This window comes from Phoenix dactylifera, chromosome 1, assembly GCF_009389715.1.
Source record: "Phoenix dactylifera cultivar Barhee BC4 chromosome 1, palm_55x_up_171113_PBpolish2nd_filt_p, whole genome shotgun sequence".
Taxonomy (NCBI): domain Eukaryota; kingdom Viridiplantae; phylum Streptophyta; class Magnoliopsida; order Arecales; family Arecaceae; genus Phoenix; species Phoenix dactylifera.
In genome coordinates, this window is record NC_052392.1 from 31,481,075 (window position 1) to 31,497,810 (window position 16,736).

At 47.2% G+C, this 16,736-nt stretch overlaps 2 protein-coding genes across 2 annotated transcripts in view; both read right to left on the reverse strand.

Moving 5' to 3' along the window:
- LOC120112453 (DNA polymerase alpha catalytic subunit-like) overlaps window positions 1-1,370 on the reverse strand; it is a 10,857-nt gene extending 9,487 nt beyond the window's left edge. The window contains exons 1-4 of the mRNA XM_039131919.1: window positions 1,287-1,370; window positions 919-1,104; window positions 528-691; window positions 303-417 (exon numbers count right to left, since the gene is read on the reverse strand). Of these exons, the coding sequence (XP_038987847.1) occupies window positions 303-417; window positions 528-679 (267 nt within the window). The 5' untranslated portion in view covers window positions 680-691; window positions 919-1,104; window positions 1,287-1,370. The remainder of the gene's footprint in view (window positions 1-302; window positions 418-527; window positions 692-918; window positions 1,105-1,286) is intronic.
- Window positions 1,371-6,439: 5,069 nt separating this feature from the next.
- LOC120112458 (DNA polymerase alpha catalytic subunit-like) lies at window positions 6,440-8,424 on the reverse strand. The gene is made up of 4 exons (XM_039131938.1): window positions 8,141-8,424; window positions 7,940-8,023; window positions 7,748-7,822; window positions 6,440-6,479 (listed from the first exon to the last, which is right to left on the reverse strand). The coding sequence occupies exons 1-4, from the start codon at window positions 8,261-8,263 to the stop codon at window positions 6,453-6,455; spliced, it is 309 nt and encodes a 102-aa protein (XP_038987866.1). The 5' UTR covers window positions 8,264-8,424; the 3' UTR covers window positions 6,440-6,452.
- Between the last annotated feature and the right edge of the window lie 8,312 nt (window positions 8,425-16,736).

Here is a 16,736-nt window from a genome sequence, read left to right on the forward strand (position 1 = left end):
TCTGCTACATAAACACAGTGCAAATATGCATGAGAAGGTTTTAGAAGAAGCAAGGAGAAAAATATGATTGACTGAAGAACATGACTACAAAGAACTGAAAGTGAGTTGGGCCCTGCCCAACTCTTTTTCTCAAAAAAAAATTATAAAAAAAAATAAAATAATTACAGCTGGAAAAATATTGGTCCATCTTGAACATAAGTTTACTCAAAATCTAAATATGGGAATAGGGGCTTCAGAACATGTCATTTTCAGATGGAAGCACATTACTGGTTAAAATAGTGAGCTTCACATAATAGCCAAACCTGAGCTCGGTGGAGAAGCACATCAAGGTCAAAGCCTGAAATATTGTGCCCAACAAGAATATCACCGTCCAATTTGTTCAGTTCAATCATCAAACGATTTAACAAGGCTCTTTCACTGCAACAGATGCAAAAACACCAGCCTGAGTGAATGCAAACTAGCAGCATAAATGGCACCTTAAAGTAAAGCAAGAAAACAATGGGTACAAAAGATAAGCAAGAGTGAACCTGCTTTCCAGTGCCAAAACAGTTGCACCAGCTTTTGAATTTCTTTCAGAAACTTCCTTTGTGAGACCCATTGGAAATATACCTCCATCAAGTTTCCGGACAACAGTAAAATGGCTAAGTGCACCCCTTCTCTTCCATTCTGATGCCAGCATAGGACCATCAATCTAAACATGTATGTTCCAGAACACAGGTGCATGAGAGAATGAATTAAATCAACCAAGCCATTAGTCATTGGAAAATAACATCGCAACTAGATAATGGCTCTAAAAGTTACAAGCACAAGATAGAAGATATTTTTATCCATTAGCAAAGAAAGTAAGACACATCCTGAAGCTCAATTCAGTGCCTTACAATTGAATGCTCAAAGACATTAGCAGAACCTTTTACATACTTTTGCCTTGTGACAGCAGATGACAGAGGCTGACACTATCTCATTAGTGTTATGCTTTTCATTGATAATTGTTTTCAAATTTATTGCTGCAACAATCACTGGAGGAATTTCTAGCAAAATCTTTGAAGTAGAAACAGATATGTCCTTGGGACAATTGACAGTGATCTCAAATTTACACCAGCTGACCTGTTTCACAACTAACCACAAAAGTTAGTGCATACTGATAATACACATGCATTGACATAGCAAACTAAGCAAAGGGTACGTAGTTCACAATAGGAGGAAAAAAAGAAAGGATCAAAACAAAATCTAAAAGAAAGAGCAACAGGTAAATGAGAAATAGTACAAAATGGAGTTTAAGATCACACCCGCTGAGTATTTGGACAGCTCACAAATTTCGTAATTGACAACCAAGATGGTCCCTTGATTTTCCTTTTGATCAGAAACAACTCCAAAGCACTGAAAACCAAGATTTCAGTAATTTTTTTCAACAATTGATGCATGAAATAAGTATTGAACTTTTTTTCTTGAAGAAGAGATACAGATATCAACAAAGCTCAATTGTCGTGGACTAAATTTAATGCATTATTAAGATTCTAGTGCAACATTATGTCAAAAGCATCAACTTATGATAGCAAACTCCACATAAAGATTATGTAGCCCAAGTTTAGTCATGAGGCTTAAAAAGTCTAAGCCATGTTCTGCTAAGATGTTATATAGAATTTGAGATTTGCTTCATATTAGCAGATTGATATAGCCACTATTTGAGTCCCCGCTGAAGTAAACCAACTTGGATTTGTGTCAAATGACTTGAACAGTATATTTTGATAGTGTTCATAGATTATAATCCCAGAGAAAATAATATAGGCAGTTATATTGAGTTATTTATCGATCATAGTATTCCTTCTGATATGTTTTAGACTTGGTTTCTTAAGACTTGAGAATAGGAAAAACGAAATAGGTGAAGTTGTCTTGCATGAAATGGCTATTCCCTGGAAGCATCTCCATCTTGTTTGGTTGCATTTTCTTAATATCAAGTAACAATGACTGGAACAAATTTGCACTTCGTTTTCAAAGGACAGGAATAAACTTGGTAGATGGAACAATGATAAACAAGTGATAGCCACCTAGCCTATGGAATAGCTACTTGAATTAATGGGTTTGACAGGAAGAAAAATAAAATATGTCAGCACTTCTTCTAGTTGGCAATTAGACAGGGTAGAACATATACCACCCTTTACTCCCTCGGTCATTATTTCTTGAACCAAGTTGTACTTTTGAAATAGGGGGAAAAAGAACAAAAATTTTAAGTATTGTACTTTCCACCACCATTAGCAAAAACATAGAAAGCCCAAATTACAAATATCACTTATCCAAATTCAATGTAGTAGCATGCTACCACACAAGGTATGCCAAACCGGTACCGGTAGGCATACCGTTCGGCTACCGGACCAATTCAGTACTGGTTTGAACCGAATCAAACCAGTACCACTGGTTCGCTCGTGCTGTGGTCAAATCAGCCACATCGCATGCACTATGGTAAAAAAAAATGAACCAGTGAGAACTGACCGGTTCGCACCAGTTCCTAGCCATACCATCCGTTCCATCCGATATGCAACTAGTACTGGCCTATGAGGCCGGAATTGTTTTTTAAGGCCGAACCGGACCGGTCAGAGACCGGACCCATTCAGTACAGGCTGAACCGACCGGTACGGACTGGTTCAGCATTCTTTGCTACCACATAAGTCTACATAATATCCTACATTGACCAAAATTTGTAAGTCTACATACCATGGAAGAAAAAGAAAAGAAAACCAGTCAGCACAAAGTAAATCATCATTGAATTATATTTTCTTCTTCCTTTTAACTTTCGAAAGAAGGCACAAATCCAACCTTATCCACTGGCTGAACTTTGTTTACTTCTTGTTTCCTTGGGCCTATAAAGAAAGAGAGCATGTGTTCCTTCCAACAACATAAATCTTTATCTTCATATCAAAATCTGACCTAATCTAGCATATTGCTTCTTCAATTTGTCATATTCAATCTTACTAGCCCCAAAGAAGGTGTGCTCTTTCTATCATATCCTATGGGATGAGGTTGTCTCAGTTTTTTCATGGAGCAGGATGCGCCGCCTTCTCATCTCATCCCAAGACATGCCGATCAGGATGTTGGGATAATGGTGGGACAGTCCTGTCCGACAGTGAGGATGGTACTTTGTCTCGATGTCCCACAGGACGTCCTGTCGAAACTTGAGTCCTTGCTTGCTAGTTCCAAACAGTTTCTTGAATAAGCTCATAACTTGCATCATTTGATTGGCAGTAGAGCTGACCACGGGCCTTCTTGCCCGCCCAGCCCGGCCCGAAATTTTTCGGGCTTGGGCATTAAAAAATAGGCCCATGGGTCGGGGCCTGGGCAGAAAAAGCGACCCGACCAAAAAAATTGGGTCGGGCCTGGTCGGGCCATTCTGGCCCATTTTCAGATTCCAAACAAAGAAAAAATTGGGCCTGTCGGGTCGGGCCTATCGGGTCGGGCCGGGCTAGACGGGCCTAAGACCAGATTTATAAAGTCGGGTCGGGCTTGGACAAAAATTTAAGCCCGACAGTCGGGCCGGGCCGGGCCTGAGCATAGCCATCGGGCCTAATTTCTGCTGTAGAGCCCGGCCCGAGCCCGGCCCGGCCCGGATTTTGATCAGCTCTAATTGGCAGCATACCCCAACACAATGCCTATTGAAAGCAAAACAATGTATTATCCTGAAATCTCCCTCCAAAAGTTTTCATGGAAAAGGTTGCATTTCATTTTTTTCCTTTTCTCATGCAGATAAATTTGCTTAAGATGCTTCCCATTGATCAAGATCAACCTTTTTCACTCACCAAAAACATTAGTGATATATAGAGAATAAAGAACAAAGAATAAAGTTCTGACCACCAAAGATAACAACTTTGGTGTGTTAATATGGTTCTCCTTCGACATTGAAAAGAAAGGCCGGTCGTACTGGGTCGGTACCGTACCATACAGTATACCATACCATATCGGTACCAGACCAGTACGCAATCTCGTACCATACCGATATTCAATATGCCTCGGCATCTCGTACCATATCGCGTACTAACACAATAATAGAATGGTACCGGTATGGGGTTTAGTACCGAGACAATGAACCTTGTTAGAAAATCTAAAAAGATTAGAAGCACAATAGATGTGAAGATGAGGATTTTTTTTCTTGAAGTTTTAGCTTCATAGACCTTGTCTTTTATGAATCTTGAAAGTTGAAACCCTTAAATATGCTATTTTTATGGTTGAGATAGTTTCAAGACTAAAAAATTAAATTCATCTTAATCAAAATAAAATAGGAATGACTGCCAACTTTGACCAACATGTGAAGTCAGTCTTTACTCAGTTTGAGGCGTGATCGTTATGATTCCATTAAATCACATGATGTGGTGGATAGCAATATTGTCAAAAAATTTGAACCAGAGCAGCTGGTTGAGCTAATTGAACCATCCCAAGTCTGTGAATTCAAACCCTAAACTATTCCTCTATAAATAAAAATATAAAAAAAAACAGATTCCTATATAGAAATTATCTAAACTGCAGGTTAAACTAGTAACTGAGACATTTTTATGTACAGAAATTTCAGGACTTACAATTTGATGGTGTGTTAGAGTGATCCTACATTCAAGATTGAGACCAGAATCTGCCAAACCGGTCGGTTCAGGCTGTACCGAACCAGTGCCGACAGCTACCGGTATGGTTCAGCTGTAAAAACTAGTACCGAACCGAAACCAGTGCGACCGGCACCGGGTAGAAGCGGAGAAGAGAGGAGGAAGAAGAGGAAGAAAGAAGAGAAGAAGAAGCGGGGAGGAAGAGGAGGAAGAAGAGGAAGAAAGAAGAGAAGAAGAAGCGGGGAAGAAGAGAAGGCAAGTACCGAAAAAAGGGGGACATCTCTTCCTTGCTCGCGGGCGGGACCTCTCTTCCTTCCTTGCTCGTGGGAGAACGGGGGGAACCGAGAAAGAGAGGAGAAGAGAGGAGAGAGGGGAAGAAGGAGGGTTCGGGAAGAAGAAGAAAGGGAGGAAAAAAATAAAGAAAGGGAAAAAAAACCCGCGCACGGGGCCAAGTGGGGAACCGAGCACGAGTGGGGAACCGTGAGCCCGCTCGCGCCCGCACACGGTTCCCCGCTCTGCCTCGATTCCCCGCGTGGGCTTTAAATGCCGCACAGAGTGGCATTTACTCTGTGGTAACGCGCGGGCGCGCGTCGGACGCATGTTTTTTTTTCCTATTTCGACCGGTTCGGTACCGGTTACGACCGATTAGCGTACCGGAATCGATCTTCAACGGTACACTGGTACTATTGGTACCCGCAGGACCTTGATCTGAGGACCACTGATTCTTCTTCGCTACCCGCTCCATAGCCTTGGACCACCCAGTCTTGACAGCTCAACATCATGCTTCAGATTGTGTTAAAGGTTATTCATGTTATTACTTAACAATAGGTCAGACTTTGTTTAGTATTTGGGTGAACAGCTAAGTGGTTTATCTGCTAGCACAAAGAGAGTGGAATTATTTTAGGCATTTAGTTATATAATTTATAGTTCTAATATAATCTTAAATTATAAAAAATATCATTAGCAATGTACATTATATAATGATGATGTCACACTTCATACCTCTCAGTGACCTGACGGTTGAGGTGCTGACACATAACTAGTCACTTTTCCAGTTCCATCAGTACAACCCACACATTCAGCTTGTTGCAACCCAAGAGGAAGCAGGCAATCCATGATGAATTTAGTTCACTATTTGGCCGCAAAGAATTTAGCATTTTTTTTGGTTAATGTTATGGATCATTCAAGTAAGAGAGGAAATCTTTGTAATCTGCTAGCAGCATAGTGCAGGCCAGCAGGAATACCTCAATTCTTCAGATTATCTATCAATTTGTTATTTTCACCCTCTTTCTTTGTTAACCTCTTGGATCATAGGTTGCACCAACCAATTTCAACATGGCTGCTCAAACATTATTTGTAAGGTGCTTTCATAGCTTATTTTAAGCCAGTGCTAGTAAAGTGGCATGGTACCCCTGCTGCGCAATGATCAAGGTTAAAACCCTAGCGATAAAGGACAATCACAGCAACCGGGGAAGTATTATGACCAGAGGAATGTAGAAAGAAATGTTGCAAACATGGTTTATATTCTATCAGAAACTAGGTTAAAAATGCCATCAAAAACCAGTAAGCTCCATCTATATGAATCACCTTATTAAATAAAATTTTATGCACATAAGGATGACAAATTTGTATAAACAATCTGCAACATTCTACATTAAGGCATGCACAGGACAGAGGTCTTAGTTGTTCTATATATGAAATAGACTTACTATGCCTTAAAAATAAGATTTTTAACTTTGAAGTTTGTTTAATGCACATCTACTTTTACAATTTTCCTTACATTAGTTATACTAAAATCTTGCAAAGAACACCACAAAGTTGACTGATCAAACCTGCTGTGCGTGTTCCCAGTAATGCAAGGAAATGTTTCCTTTAAAGATCTGCAGGAAGTGGTGGATCCTGAAACCAATTGTTTGAAAGTGAGTTCTTAGTTTCAAGTACCGAAACATAAATAACAAGAACTTTCTTAAAGCAAACAAACAAAAATGGTTGTATAATGAGGTAGATCTTATTAATCCTTATGAGGAGTAAGCTTTGTCTTCAGCCAAGTTCAATCTCTGTACATCCACATTTAACATTGCATTTTGTCAATTGTCATCAACATCTTCAAACAAGGATTACCAAAGCAAGAAGGAACAAATGTATGCATCCAAAGATTAGCCTCCAGACGCAACCATTTTATTAAGGGCAAAAATTATTAAAATGAAAGAAATAAAAGAAACGGGAGATATAAGGGAGAGATAAAATGAATCTACATAAGAAGATCAAAAATAAAATCAATTCTAAACAACTATTTATGAGGGTGGCTTACCTCCTAACAAGTCAATTGTGACTTAATCCAAATATCATAAGAAAATTATGAAGCATTGATTAATCAATGTTTAATATCAATCTTGGTATTAAAACTTAAGAGCCAAAAAAAAATAATATTCTTGTCTCTGTTCCTTCTATATACTCTCACACCCTAACAATACCTTGAACAAATCATTTTTGTGCATCTAGCCCTTAAGAAGTACAGTTCCTAAGAAACCTGAATAAGAGGATGAAGTAAATGCTCACATCCTTACAAAATTTTATGGCAGTAACTAATTGCATAAATAGTAGTGTGAATATCTCACAGATCTCATTAAACTGTATAGAAACAGAGTCCATCTAAACCATCATTTATTCTACTTGAGAAAATTACAAGGCAAATATTGATATAACCTTGAAAAACCTAACAGAACATGATTCTTGCTTCGTTGCTTACATGTAAGTTGTTATTGACTCATAGACCCAATCCAAGATTTATGCTGCATCAGTTGGATTTAAGCACCGACATACATGAAAGTTTTCATGCAAAAGAACATAGGGAAAAGCATCGACCAGGTCATAGGCTCTACAAGCAGATAGAATGAAATAATTTCCAGCATCAGATGAAAAATTGGCAAGTCAAATAAATGAGTAATATTGAATGCAAGCAGTTACATGATTTTCTATAAGTTTTGGTCTTTGATCATTCAAAACACACAATATAAAGAGCCCAGAAGCACACTATGATCATGTCTAAAGCAAGATTGTTCTAGAACATGGACACAGCAAACACTTTCCCTGGAGGTATATGCATACATCTGAAGTTATATATAAGCGATTTTGAGTGCAATAACAAAGTAAGCACTAAGTACTACCTTAAATGGATAGTTGACCTTGAGGACGTACTGCTCTCCAATAGGTATATCAGACCGCTCAAACGCATAGCTTCTCTGTAACGTGTCCATGTATAATAAAAAAAAAGGAAATAAAGAATAAGTTAGAGGACAAATGTGCATAAACATGATAAAGTCACTATGATCAATTAATACACATGATTGGTTACAAACCTTGACCGGTGTCATGCTAAAAGTTGATATGTTGAGATCCAATAATCTTTTTGCTATTTCACTCTTTAAATCTGATGCCATTCCCTACAAAGTTTATGAATTTGCAAAAATAAATCAATTTATGCACCTCATTGGAGGAAAAAAGGCAATGCAGTCATATTGTACCATAATGCACTAAAGCATTGGGAGTTGAAAATTTACTTGTAGAGTTGTTCTAAAAGCTGTTGCTGAATCTTGGGAATCCTTGGTGTTTCTTTCAATCTCCGCTATAGCATTGCCTTGAAACACAGAACTGTTCGGAATAGCATAAACACATCTTTGCATATTCTTTACAACCACGCAGCAGCTGTGATATGCATTGCCTGCTTTGACCTTACCACAAGGGAATTGCTTTCACAATCAAATTGTCACATCCAAAATTGCAAATGTAATGATGAATAAAAAAAAATTGAATCATGCAAACTTCATTGAACAAGAAGACTCTTGATACGCTGTGAAAATTGTGAGCTCTCATAAATGGAAGCAGTTTGCCTTACCATCCGGTGGCAAGTTCGACCATCCTCAGATGGTATGATTGGGAATGCATCATGGGTGCACCCTGCCATCCCCATCCATTTCAAGGTTGCACTCACCATCGGTGATGAGATAAACCCATTCCTGATATCATCTTCTCATCATGAAGTGGAATATTTGCAGCATTGACTAAGGCTTAAAAACATAAATTCTATCCAAATCTAAACAAATTATGTCCTTGATTTGATTGAATTGGTGTGTCATGTGCTGTGTTAATGCCACTTGCTACCTTAATCATGTTCTTCAGCCAATGTCATTTTCCATTTTCCCGGGATTTGAACCCTGTACATCTTCCAAAGACAAAACTAAAGGGTGATATGCAAACCGATTGAGCTAACAGTTGCTGCATCAAATATCATTAGTTGTTCAAAAAAATTATCCTTTATTGTGAGTATTTTTTTTATTTTCTAAGACATTCATCTCAGGTCCTGTTTTTAGAGTTGCACGGACTTCTTTAAGCACAAAATTTTATCAATGGCAAGATCCAACATCAAGCTAATGCCATGAGCTATAACTAGCAGCATATGCATATAACATGGCAGGATAACATTCAGCAGAACTGTGAAGCAAATAACTGGCCAAGTCTCTACAATCAAGAGCCCATTCAAGGTGCAGACTTCTTTGGAAGTCGTTCTATATAGTCTCAACCAATACTTTAGGAGTCAAAGGAAAAGGAATTTTTTATTTTTATTTAAGAAGACAGTGGGTCATCAAATGTTAGAAGTATTTCTTGAGTTTTCATCCTCTACTTTAACCTTATTCTTCTCTACATTTCCAGTAAAGACAACATATATAATTCATTTGAATTGTTAATCTAAATTGTCGACGCATAAAAAGTGGATAACAAATTGGCATGCAAAGTTTCTGCATAGAAAATCCCTCAAAAAATGTATAACAAAAGTTCACAATCATAAGCACTTCAATCATGGTCGTAAACGAAAATAATTCATGAAGATAATATACCTTTCCAAATAATATAGCGTACCCAATTAGCACCAATGGCTCCTCGTAAGCATCAATTATATAGAAGGGGAGTGACCATCAGAATCCAACTAAACTCAGATTTCTCATAACATTTCGATTTGATTCAATTGCCCCTCCTTCACTTCCACCATTCCCATCTTCTCCGCAACCGCCTTCCAGCCAGCTGTAGCATTCGTCACACTATCCCTTCCACCTTAATCTTTGCGTTAGAGCAAACCCCTTCTCGCTGTTCTTCACCTCAGTTTTCAGCTCCCTATTTGCGTCAGATTTCACCACATCTAGGCCCCATTTACTCCACCGAATCAACCTAGAATCTAAAACCACCTTCTCTTTCACTTCCACAGCAGCATCTCTTCGTGTCCCAATTACCTTTTCTTGAAACAAATCTCTGATTCTGGATGAGAGACTGCCAGATCCGTATCAGGCAATCCCAACTTCAACAGCACGATCATCCAGGGTAGATGTGTCTCGTTCTGATCTGATCACCGCGCGGGGTGGCAGAACCCCGAGATCCATGAATCTTCCTGTTTACCGGATGCTCGCCGTCTTCTCGCCTCCCGATCGGTCTCATCGGGCGCGAATCGGCGATCACGTCATCGACATGCTATCAGAAGACAAAGATACCCCTTCCCCTATCAATCTTTTTTGAAACCGAGGGACGTGAACATCGAGGGAGAGCTCTGCTTGCCAATCAGCGCGGGCGGCGGCCGAGAGAGAGGAAGGCGGGGCTTTTTGGGGGGCGGGGTCTTCTTGGCCGCCGCCTTCCTCTTCTTGGGCCGGCCTCGTCGCCGTCGGTTAGGTCTCGTCGGAGGACTCGGGGAAGCGGGGTGGGACCAGTCCTCCTCCTGGCCTTCGTCGGGTAGCCGAGGCCTCATCGGCGACGATGAAGCCACGGGAGCCTCCCTGCGGCGGGCGACGGAGGGCGTAGTCCTCCTCAGCGACGGTGTCGTAGATGGGGGCCTCCATTGATCTGCGAGCCCGCCGCCAGCCTCGGAGCGGCGGCCGCCGGAGGCTGCGGAGGGCCTTGAGGCGCTCCAGGGCGGCGGATCGGGCGACGGCGTCCCCCCCTTGGCTCGAGTCCGGCGGCCGGAGACGTTGGGCTCCGCCATTCTCTCTCCTTCGCTCTCGCTCTCTGGCCTGATCGTCGGCTCCCTCGCGCACAGAAAAGCCCGCTGCGTGGTTTGCTTTGCGCGGGAAAAAGTTCGAGGATTGGCGCCAAAAAGGACAGGCTCGAGGGCTACTAGGGTTTCTGCTTTCCGCTTTGTTTTGCGAGAAATGTGACGCAACAAGGCGCGGCTAACCAAACACAAATCAACCCGATTTGATCTGATCTTAAGCAATCGAGTTCGAGTTGGGTTTGAGTTGAGGAGCTTGAGTTAAAGATCGCGTTGGGTTGAGTTATGGGCCAATATCTCGAGGTCTTAGATGGGCCCCAATCAGCCTTCAACCCAAGCCCACTTGCCCAACTTCCACCCTTGACATGAGATGAAAGAGTTGGATCCAACGTTCACCGTTGAATGGAAGGTAACTCTAACACGAAATTATTATCCTTGGGTTGGTAGAGTCATCTTGACCCACCAATACATCAAGTCAAGTTCAAGTCAATGGTCCTTCTCCCGTTCAAGCATAGAGTGCATTACTATGATTAAGAATAATTTTTAATATGCATATATATATATATATATATATATTTATGTTACGGGGGAACTCAGCCACCATGCCCCACGTGACCGACACGCGCGCCCAAGAAGACTACAGCTGCCCCTTGATCCAGTAACCCGACCCCGAGTCGGATATCTTCGGCTTCGCAGCCCGACCCCGAGTCGGCTGCCCCTTGATCCAGTAACCGACCCCGAGTCGGATATCTTCGGCTTCGCAGCCCGACCCCGAGTCGGCTGCCCCTTGATCCAGCAATCCGACCCCGAGTCGGCAATCTCTCGAACAACGACAGGCTGTTCCCTGAAGCACGCCACGACCCTCTGCTCCACTACTCCCTGCAACGGTCGTATCGGCGCTGCTCCACGATCTCCTGTAACGCCGTACAAGCGAGCTCCACTACGCCCTGTCACGGCGTACCCAGCACTGCCCACGACGCCCATAACGGCCATGTCAGTGGCAACTCCACGTGCCACACGATGACCAAACCCCCCAGAAGGACCCCCCCAGCCTGTAATATGCGCGGGGGGTAGAAGGGGGAGGTAAGCAAGACTTCCAGTGCATTCTTCCTACTACCTGCAATATCTCTCCTTCTCCTCCAATCTCTCTGACTTGATCGTCGGAGGCCCCCACTACCCCAGTGGTGGTGCGAGGCTTGCTTGCAGGTTCTCCGGTGGAAAAGGGGAGCCGTAATCAACACCAACCAAGGGCGACTCAGACGGAACCCCGCTCACATCGCTGTGCCAATCGTTCTCGGTTTGGACCCACCAGCAACAGTTGGCGCTAGATGAGGGCCCGAATCTCAGAGCGATCGTTAATGGCACGGCGAGGTGGTCGTGGAGCTTCTAATGTCTCCGGTCGCGGGGCCTCTCGCGCCTCCGACCGGGGAGGCCGCTGCGTCTCCAACACATTCTCAGCAACACTCCACCGTTCCACCCCCCCATTCAGATGGTCGAAGCCGCTCAGTTCGACCAGTTAGCCCAGCAGGTTCGCACCCTCGCGGAGGCAGTACAGAACCTGCAGGGTGTGATGTCTCGGGCGCCCGCAGCGGGCCCAGGAGCCGCTGCCTCCCTGAGCGCTCACCTGTTCCTCCTTAAACCCGCGCTCCTTCCTCTCCCATGGGGAGGAGCGCCGGTGCGAAGAAGACTCTCGAGCACGGTCCATTCGGCCGGGACCTTCCCATCGGAGCTGCGCGGGGTACGAGAGGCGGGCCCGGGCGCGTTCCCAGACCCCCCAGTCCTCAAGGAACCCGCGCTCCAGTCGGTCCCCCTCTCGATGCTCCTTGTCTCCCACCCATCGGTCGCGCTCTCTGGACCGGCGGGTAGACGATCTCCACCGACAACTTCAGGTCCTGAAGGGCCACTCCAAAGATCCCTTCGCCGACTTGGAGATCTCCTCCCAGCCGGCGCTTGCCTCGAGGATCCTGCGGACCCCGAATCCGCCGGGGTTTAAAATGCCGGCGATCGAGCCCTATGACGGGGCGGCGGACCCGCGAGATCACGTCGAGAGTTTCAGGACTCTTATGCTCCTCCACGGAGCATCAGATCCTCTCCTCTGCAAGGCCTTCCCAGCGACCCTCCGTGGCCCGGCAAGGGCGTGGTTCGCCGGCTTGGAGGCTAACTCAATCCAGTCCTTCGACCAGTTTACTCGCCCTCTTCATCACCCATTTCGCCGTCAGTAGCCGGCGGCGACTGGTCTCCGACTCCCTCTTCGATATCCGGGCAAAACGAGGGAGAAAGCTTGCGGGATTATCTTACCCGCTTCAACAAGGCTACGCTGGAAGTCCGGAACCTGAGCCAGGAGGTGGCTCTTTCAGCCCTGAAGCGTGGCTTCCGAAAGGGCAGACTCACCTTCTCCCTGGACAAACGCCTGCCGCGGAGCTCCCGGAGCTGTTGTCCCGGCCGCGAACCAGTATGCGGACGCCGAGGGGGCGGCCGCCCACCGGAGCAAGGAGGCCGCCGAGGTCCCTCCAAAGCTCGGGAAGAAAAGGCGAAAAGAGGCACGCCAGAGGAGGAGCCCGACGCCCTCAACGTCGGCGCAGAAGCCTGTCGCTGGCGAGGAACCACGGCGCCCTACGCCCTCGTTCTCCGCCCCGACGTTTCAACCGGTACACTCCTCTCCTGACTCCCCGGACCCAGATCCTCATGGAAATCAAGGGGCGGGAGGACCTCCCGGTCCCGAGACAGATGAAGAAGATCCCTGGGAGGAGGCCCTCTCGGGCGTACTGTGAGTACCACCGGGACCACGGCCACGACACCGAAGACTGCTTCCAGCTCCGGGACGAGATCGAGGCTCTCATCCGCCGAGGGCGTCTCGGTCGATATGTGAACGACCGACGTCCCCCGCAGACTCGCGTCCGGCCGACCCGGCCCCTCCGGAGCCTCGGGAGCAGAATCGACCCGTCGCGGGCGTGATTCCATACTATCACTGGGGGCTGCCCCCGGCCCGAGAGGAACGCAGGGGGCTCGATTGAAGCATCAGGGGCAGCCGTCGCAAAGAGGCAGAGGGTCGGTAATGTAATCACTTTTTGTGATGAAGATGTAAAGGGGTTCAGACCCCCCACGACGACGCCATGGTGATCTCCCTCGCTATGGCAAAACTATGATGTAAGGCGTGTTCTTGTGGATAGTGGAAGCTCAGCTGATATTTTGTTTTACGAGGCCTTCCAAAGGATGAGCTTGTCCAGACAATTGTTGCACAAAACATCCACCCCCCTCATAGGATTCACTGGAGACGCTGTCTCGGCCGAAGGTGTCGTTGAGCTGCCTGTGACTGCGGGCGTTGCACCCGCAGAAGCCACGGTGCGGCTCGGGTTCTTGGTCGTCCGTGTTCCCTCGGCCTACAACGCTATCCTCGGACGACCCGGACTGAACGCCCTTCGCGCGGTGGTCCTCAACGTACCACTTGCTCATGCGGTTCCCCACGGCGGCCGGAATTGGAGAGGTCCGAGGTGACCAACCGACCGCAAGGCAATGTTTCCTAGCAACTCTCAAAGGGAAGAAGCCCGTAGAAGCCTTAAGCGTCGAGTCCCTCGACGCCAGAGACGAGGTGGCCTTGCGCACGGGGAGCCGGCCGAAGGTGTGATCGAAGTTCCCCTCGAGGAAGGTCGCCCGGACCGGACGGTCCGGGTCGGCACCAATCTCGACCCGGGAGCTCGGGCTCGGTTGGTGGAATTCCTCCGAGCCAACGCCGATGTATTTGCCTGGTCGGCGGCCGATGTACCTGGGATCGACCCGGAGGTCATTTCTCACGCCCTCAACGTCGACCCAACCCACCGACCAGTAAAGCAGAAGAAGAGACACTGTGCCCCGGATCGGATCCGAGTGGTCGACCAGGAGGTAGACAAGCTCTTGGAGGCAGGATTCATAAGGGAGGTCAGCTACCCCGAATGGCTGGCAAATGTCGTACTTGTCCGGAAGGCGAGCGGAAAGTGGAGGATGTGCGTCGGACTACACCGACCTGAACAAGGCATGCCCCAAGGATAGCTTTCCGCTTCCGCGGATAGACCAACTGGTCGACGCGACTTCCGGATATCAGCTGCTGTCTTTTCATGGACGCCTTCTCCGGCTACAACAGATAATGATGGCTCCACAGGACGAGGAGAAAACTGCCTTTATAACAGACCGGGGGCTGTACTGTTACAAGGTAATGCCCTTCGGTCTGAAGAATGCTGGCGCCACTTACCAGCGCCTCGTCAACAAAATCTTCAAAGAGCAAATCGGCCGGAACATGGAGGTGTACGTGGACGATATGCTGGTGAAGAGCCGCCATGCAGACCAGCACATCGCGGATCTGGAGGAGACTTTCGCCACCTTGCGGAAGTTTTGCATGAAGCTGAACCCAGCGAAGTGCGCCTTTGGCGCTTCGGCCGGGAGGTTCCTCGGTTTCATTGTCAACCAGCGGGGGATCGAAGCCAACCCGGACAAAATCAAGGCCATCCAAGATATGTCCCCTCCGACCAAAGTGAAGGAGGTTCAGGAGCTCGCTGGGAGGGTCGCCGCGCTCGGACGATTTGTGGCAAAATCGGCCGAACGCTGCCAACCTTTCTTCAAGGTGTTGAAACGCCCGAAAGACTTCCTCTGGACGGCCGAATGTCAAGCAGCATTCGACCAGCTCAAGGAATACTTGGCGTCTCCTCCCCTGCTGTCCAAGCCGCAAGAAGGGGAGATGCTCTACCTCTATCTGGCGGTCTCCCCAACCGCAGTCAGTGCGGTACTGGTTCGGGAAGAGGCAAAGCTCCAGAAGCCTGTGGTACTACATCAGCCGGGTCCTACGGGATGCCGAGACGCGGTATACGAAGGCTGAAAAGATCGCTTCGCGCTGCTGACCGCGACCAGGAGGCTTCGCCCCTATTTCCAGGCCCATTCTGTCACCCTCTTGACCGATCAACCGCTGCGGCAGATCCTCAGCAATCCTGAGAATGCGGGACGGCTGGTGAAGTGGGCAGTAGAACTTGGTGAGTTCGACATCCGCTACCAGCCCCGACCCGCCATCAAGGCCCAGGCGCTCGCGGATTTCCTCGCTGAGTGCACGGTGCAGGAGGCGGAACCTAGGTCGCCGGAAACACCCAGCCTTGACCTCCCGATTTGGACGCTTCACATCGATGGGTCGTCGAAACCCCGAAGGTGGAGGGGCCGGGCTGGTCCTCACCAGCCCTGATGGAGTGATAGCCGAGTATGCCTTGAGGTTCGGATTTCCAGTGACCAACAACGAGGCGGAGTATGAGGCCCTAGTCACGGGACTCAAACTCACCAAGGAGCTCGGCATCCGGCGCCTGAAGGTCTTCACCGACTCCCAGCTGGTGGTCGGGCAGGTCCGTGGGGAGTTCGAAGCCCGGAACCCGACCATACAGAATTACATCCGGAAGGTGCAAGCACTCATTCCCGACCTCGGCAGTGTCGACATCCAGCAGGTCCCAAGAAGTGAAAATGCCAGGGCCGACAGGCTGTCCCGCTTAGTGAGCGCAGACGCGCACAACTTGTCGAGGGCGATCTACCTGGAGACCCTGGATGCCCGAGCATCGGCGAGGCTGGAGCGGTGATGGCGATTGATCCGGAGCCGTCTTGGATGGACCCGCTTGTCGCCTACCTCGCCGAAGGGATCCTCCCTGAAGACGAAGATCAAGCTCGGCGACTTGTTATGAAGTCCGCCCACTACGTACTCAATAAAGGGAGGCTGTATCGGACCTCGTTCACCGCCCCCTCTTAAAGTGCCTCCGCCCCTCGGAAGCGGCCTACGTCCTCGGCGAAGTCCACGAAGGCGTTTGCGGATCCCACTTGGGGGCTAGGTCCTTGGCGCACAAGATCATGAGGCAAGGCTATTATTGGCCTACCTTGTTGGAGGACTCAAAGGATCATGTACGGAAATGCGACGCCTGCCAGCGCCACGCCAACGTCCAGAGAGTCCCTTCTGTCCCCTTGGCACCAATCACTGCAACCCTGGCCCTTCGCCCAGTGGGGAATGGATATCCTCGGACCATTCCCCGTCGCTTCAGCTCAGCGGAAATTTTGATTGTTGCAATCGACTACTTCACCAAGTGGGTGGAGGCAGAACCGCTGGCCACTATCACGGAGGTGCAAGTCCG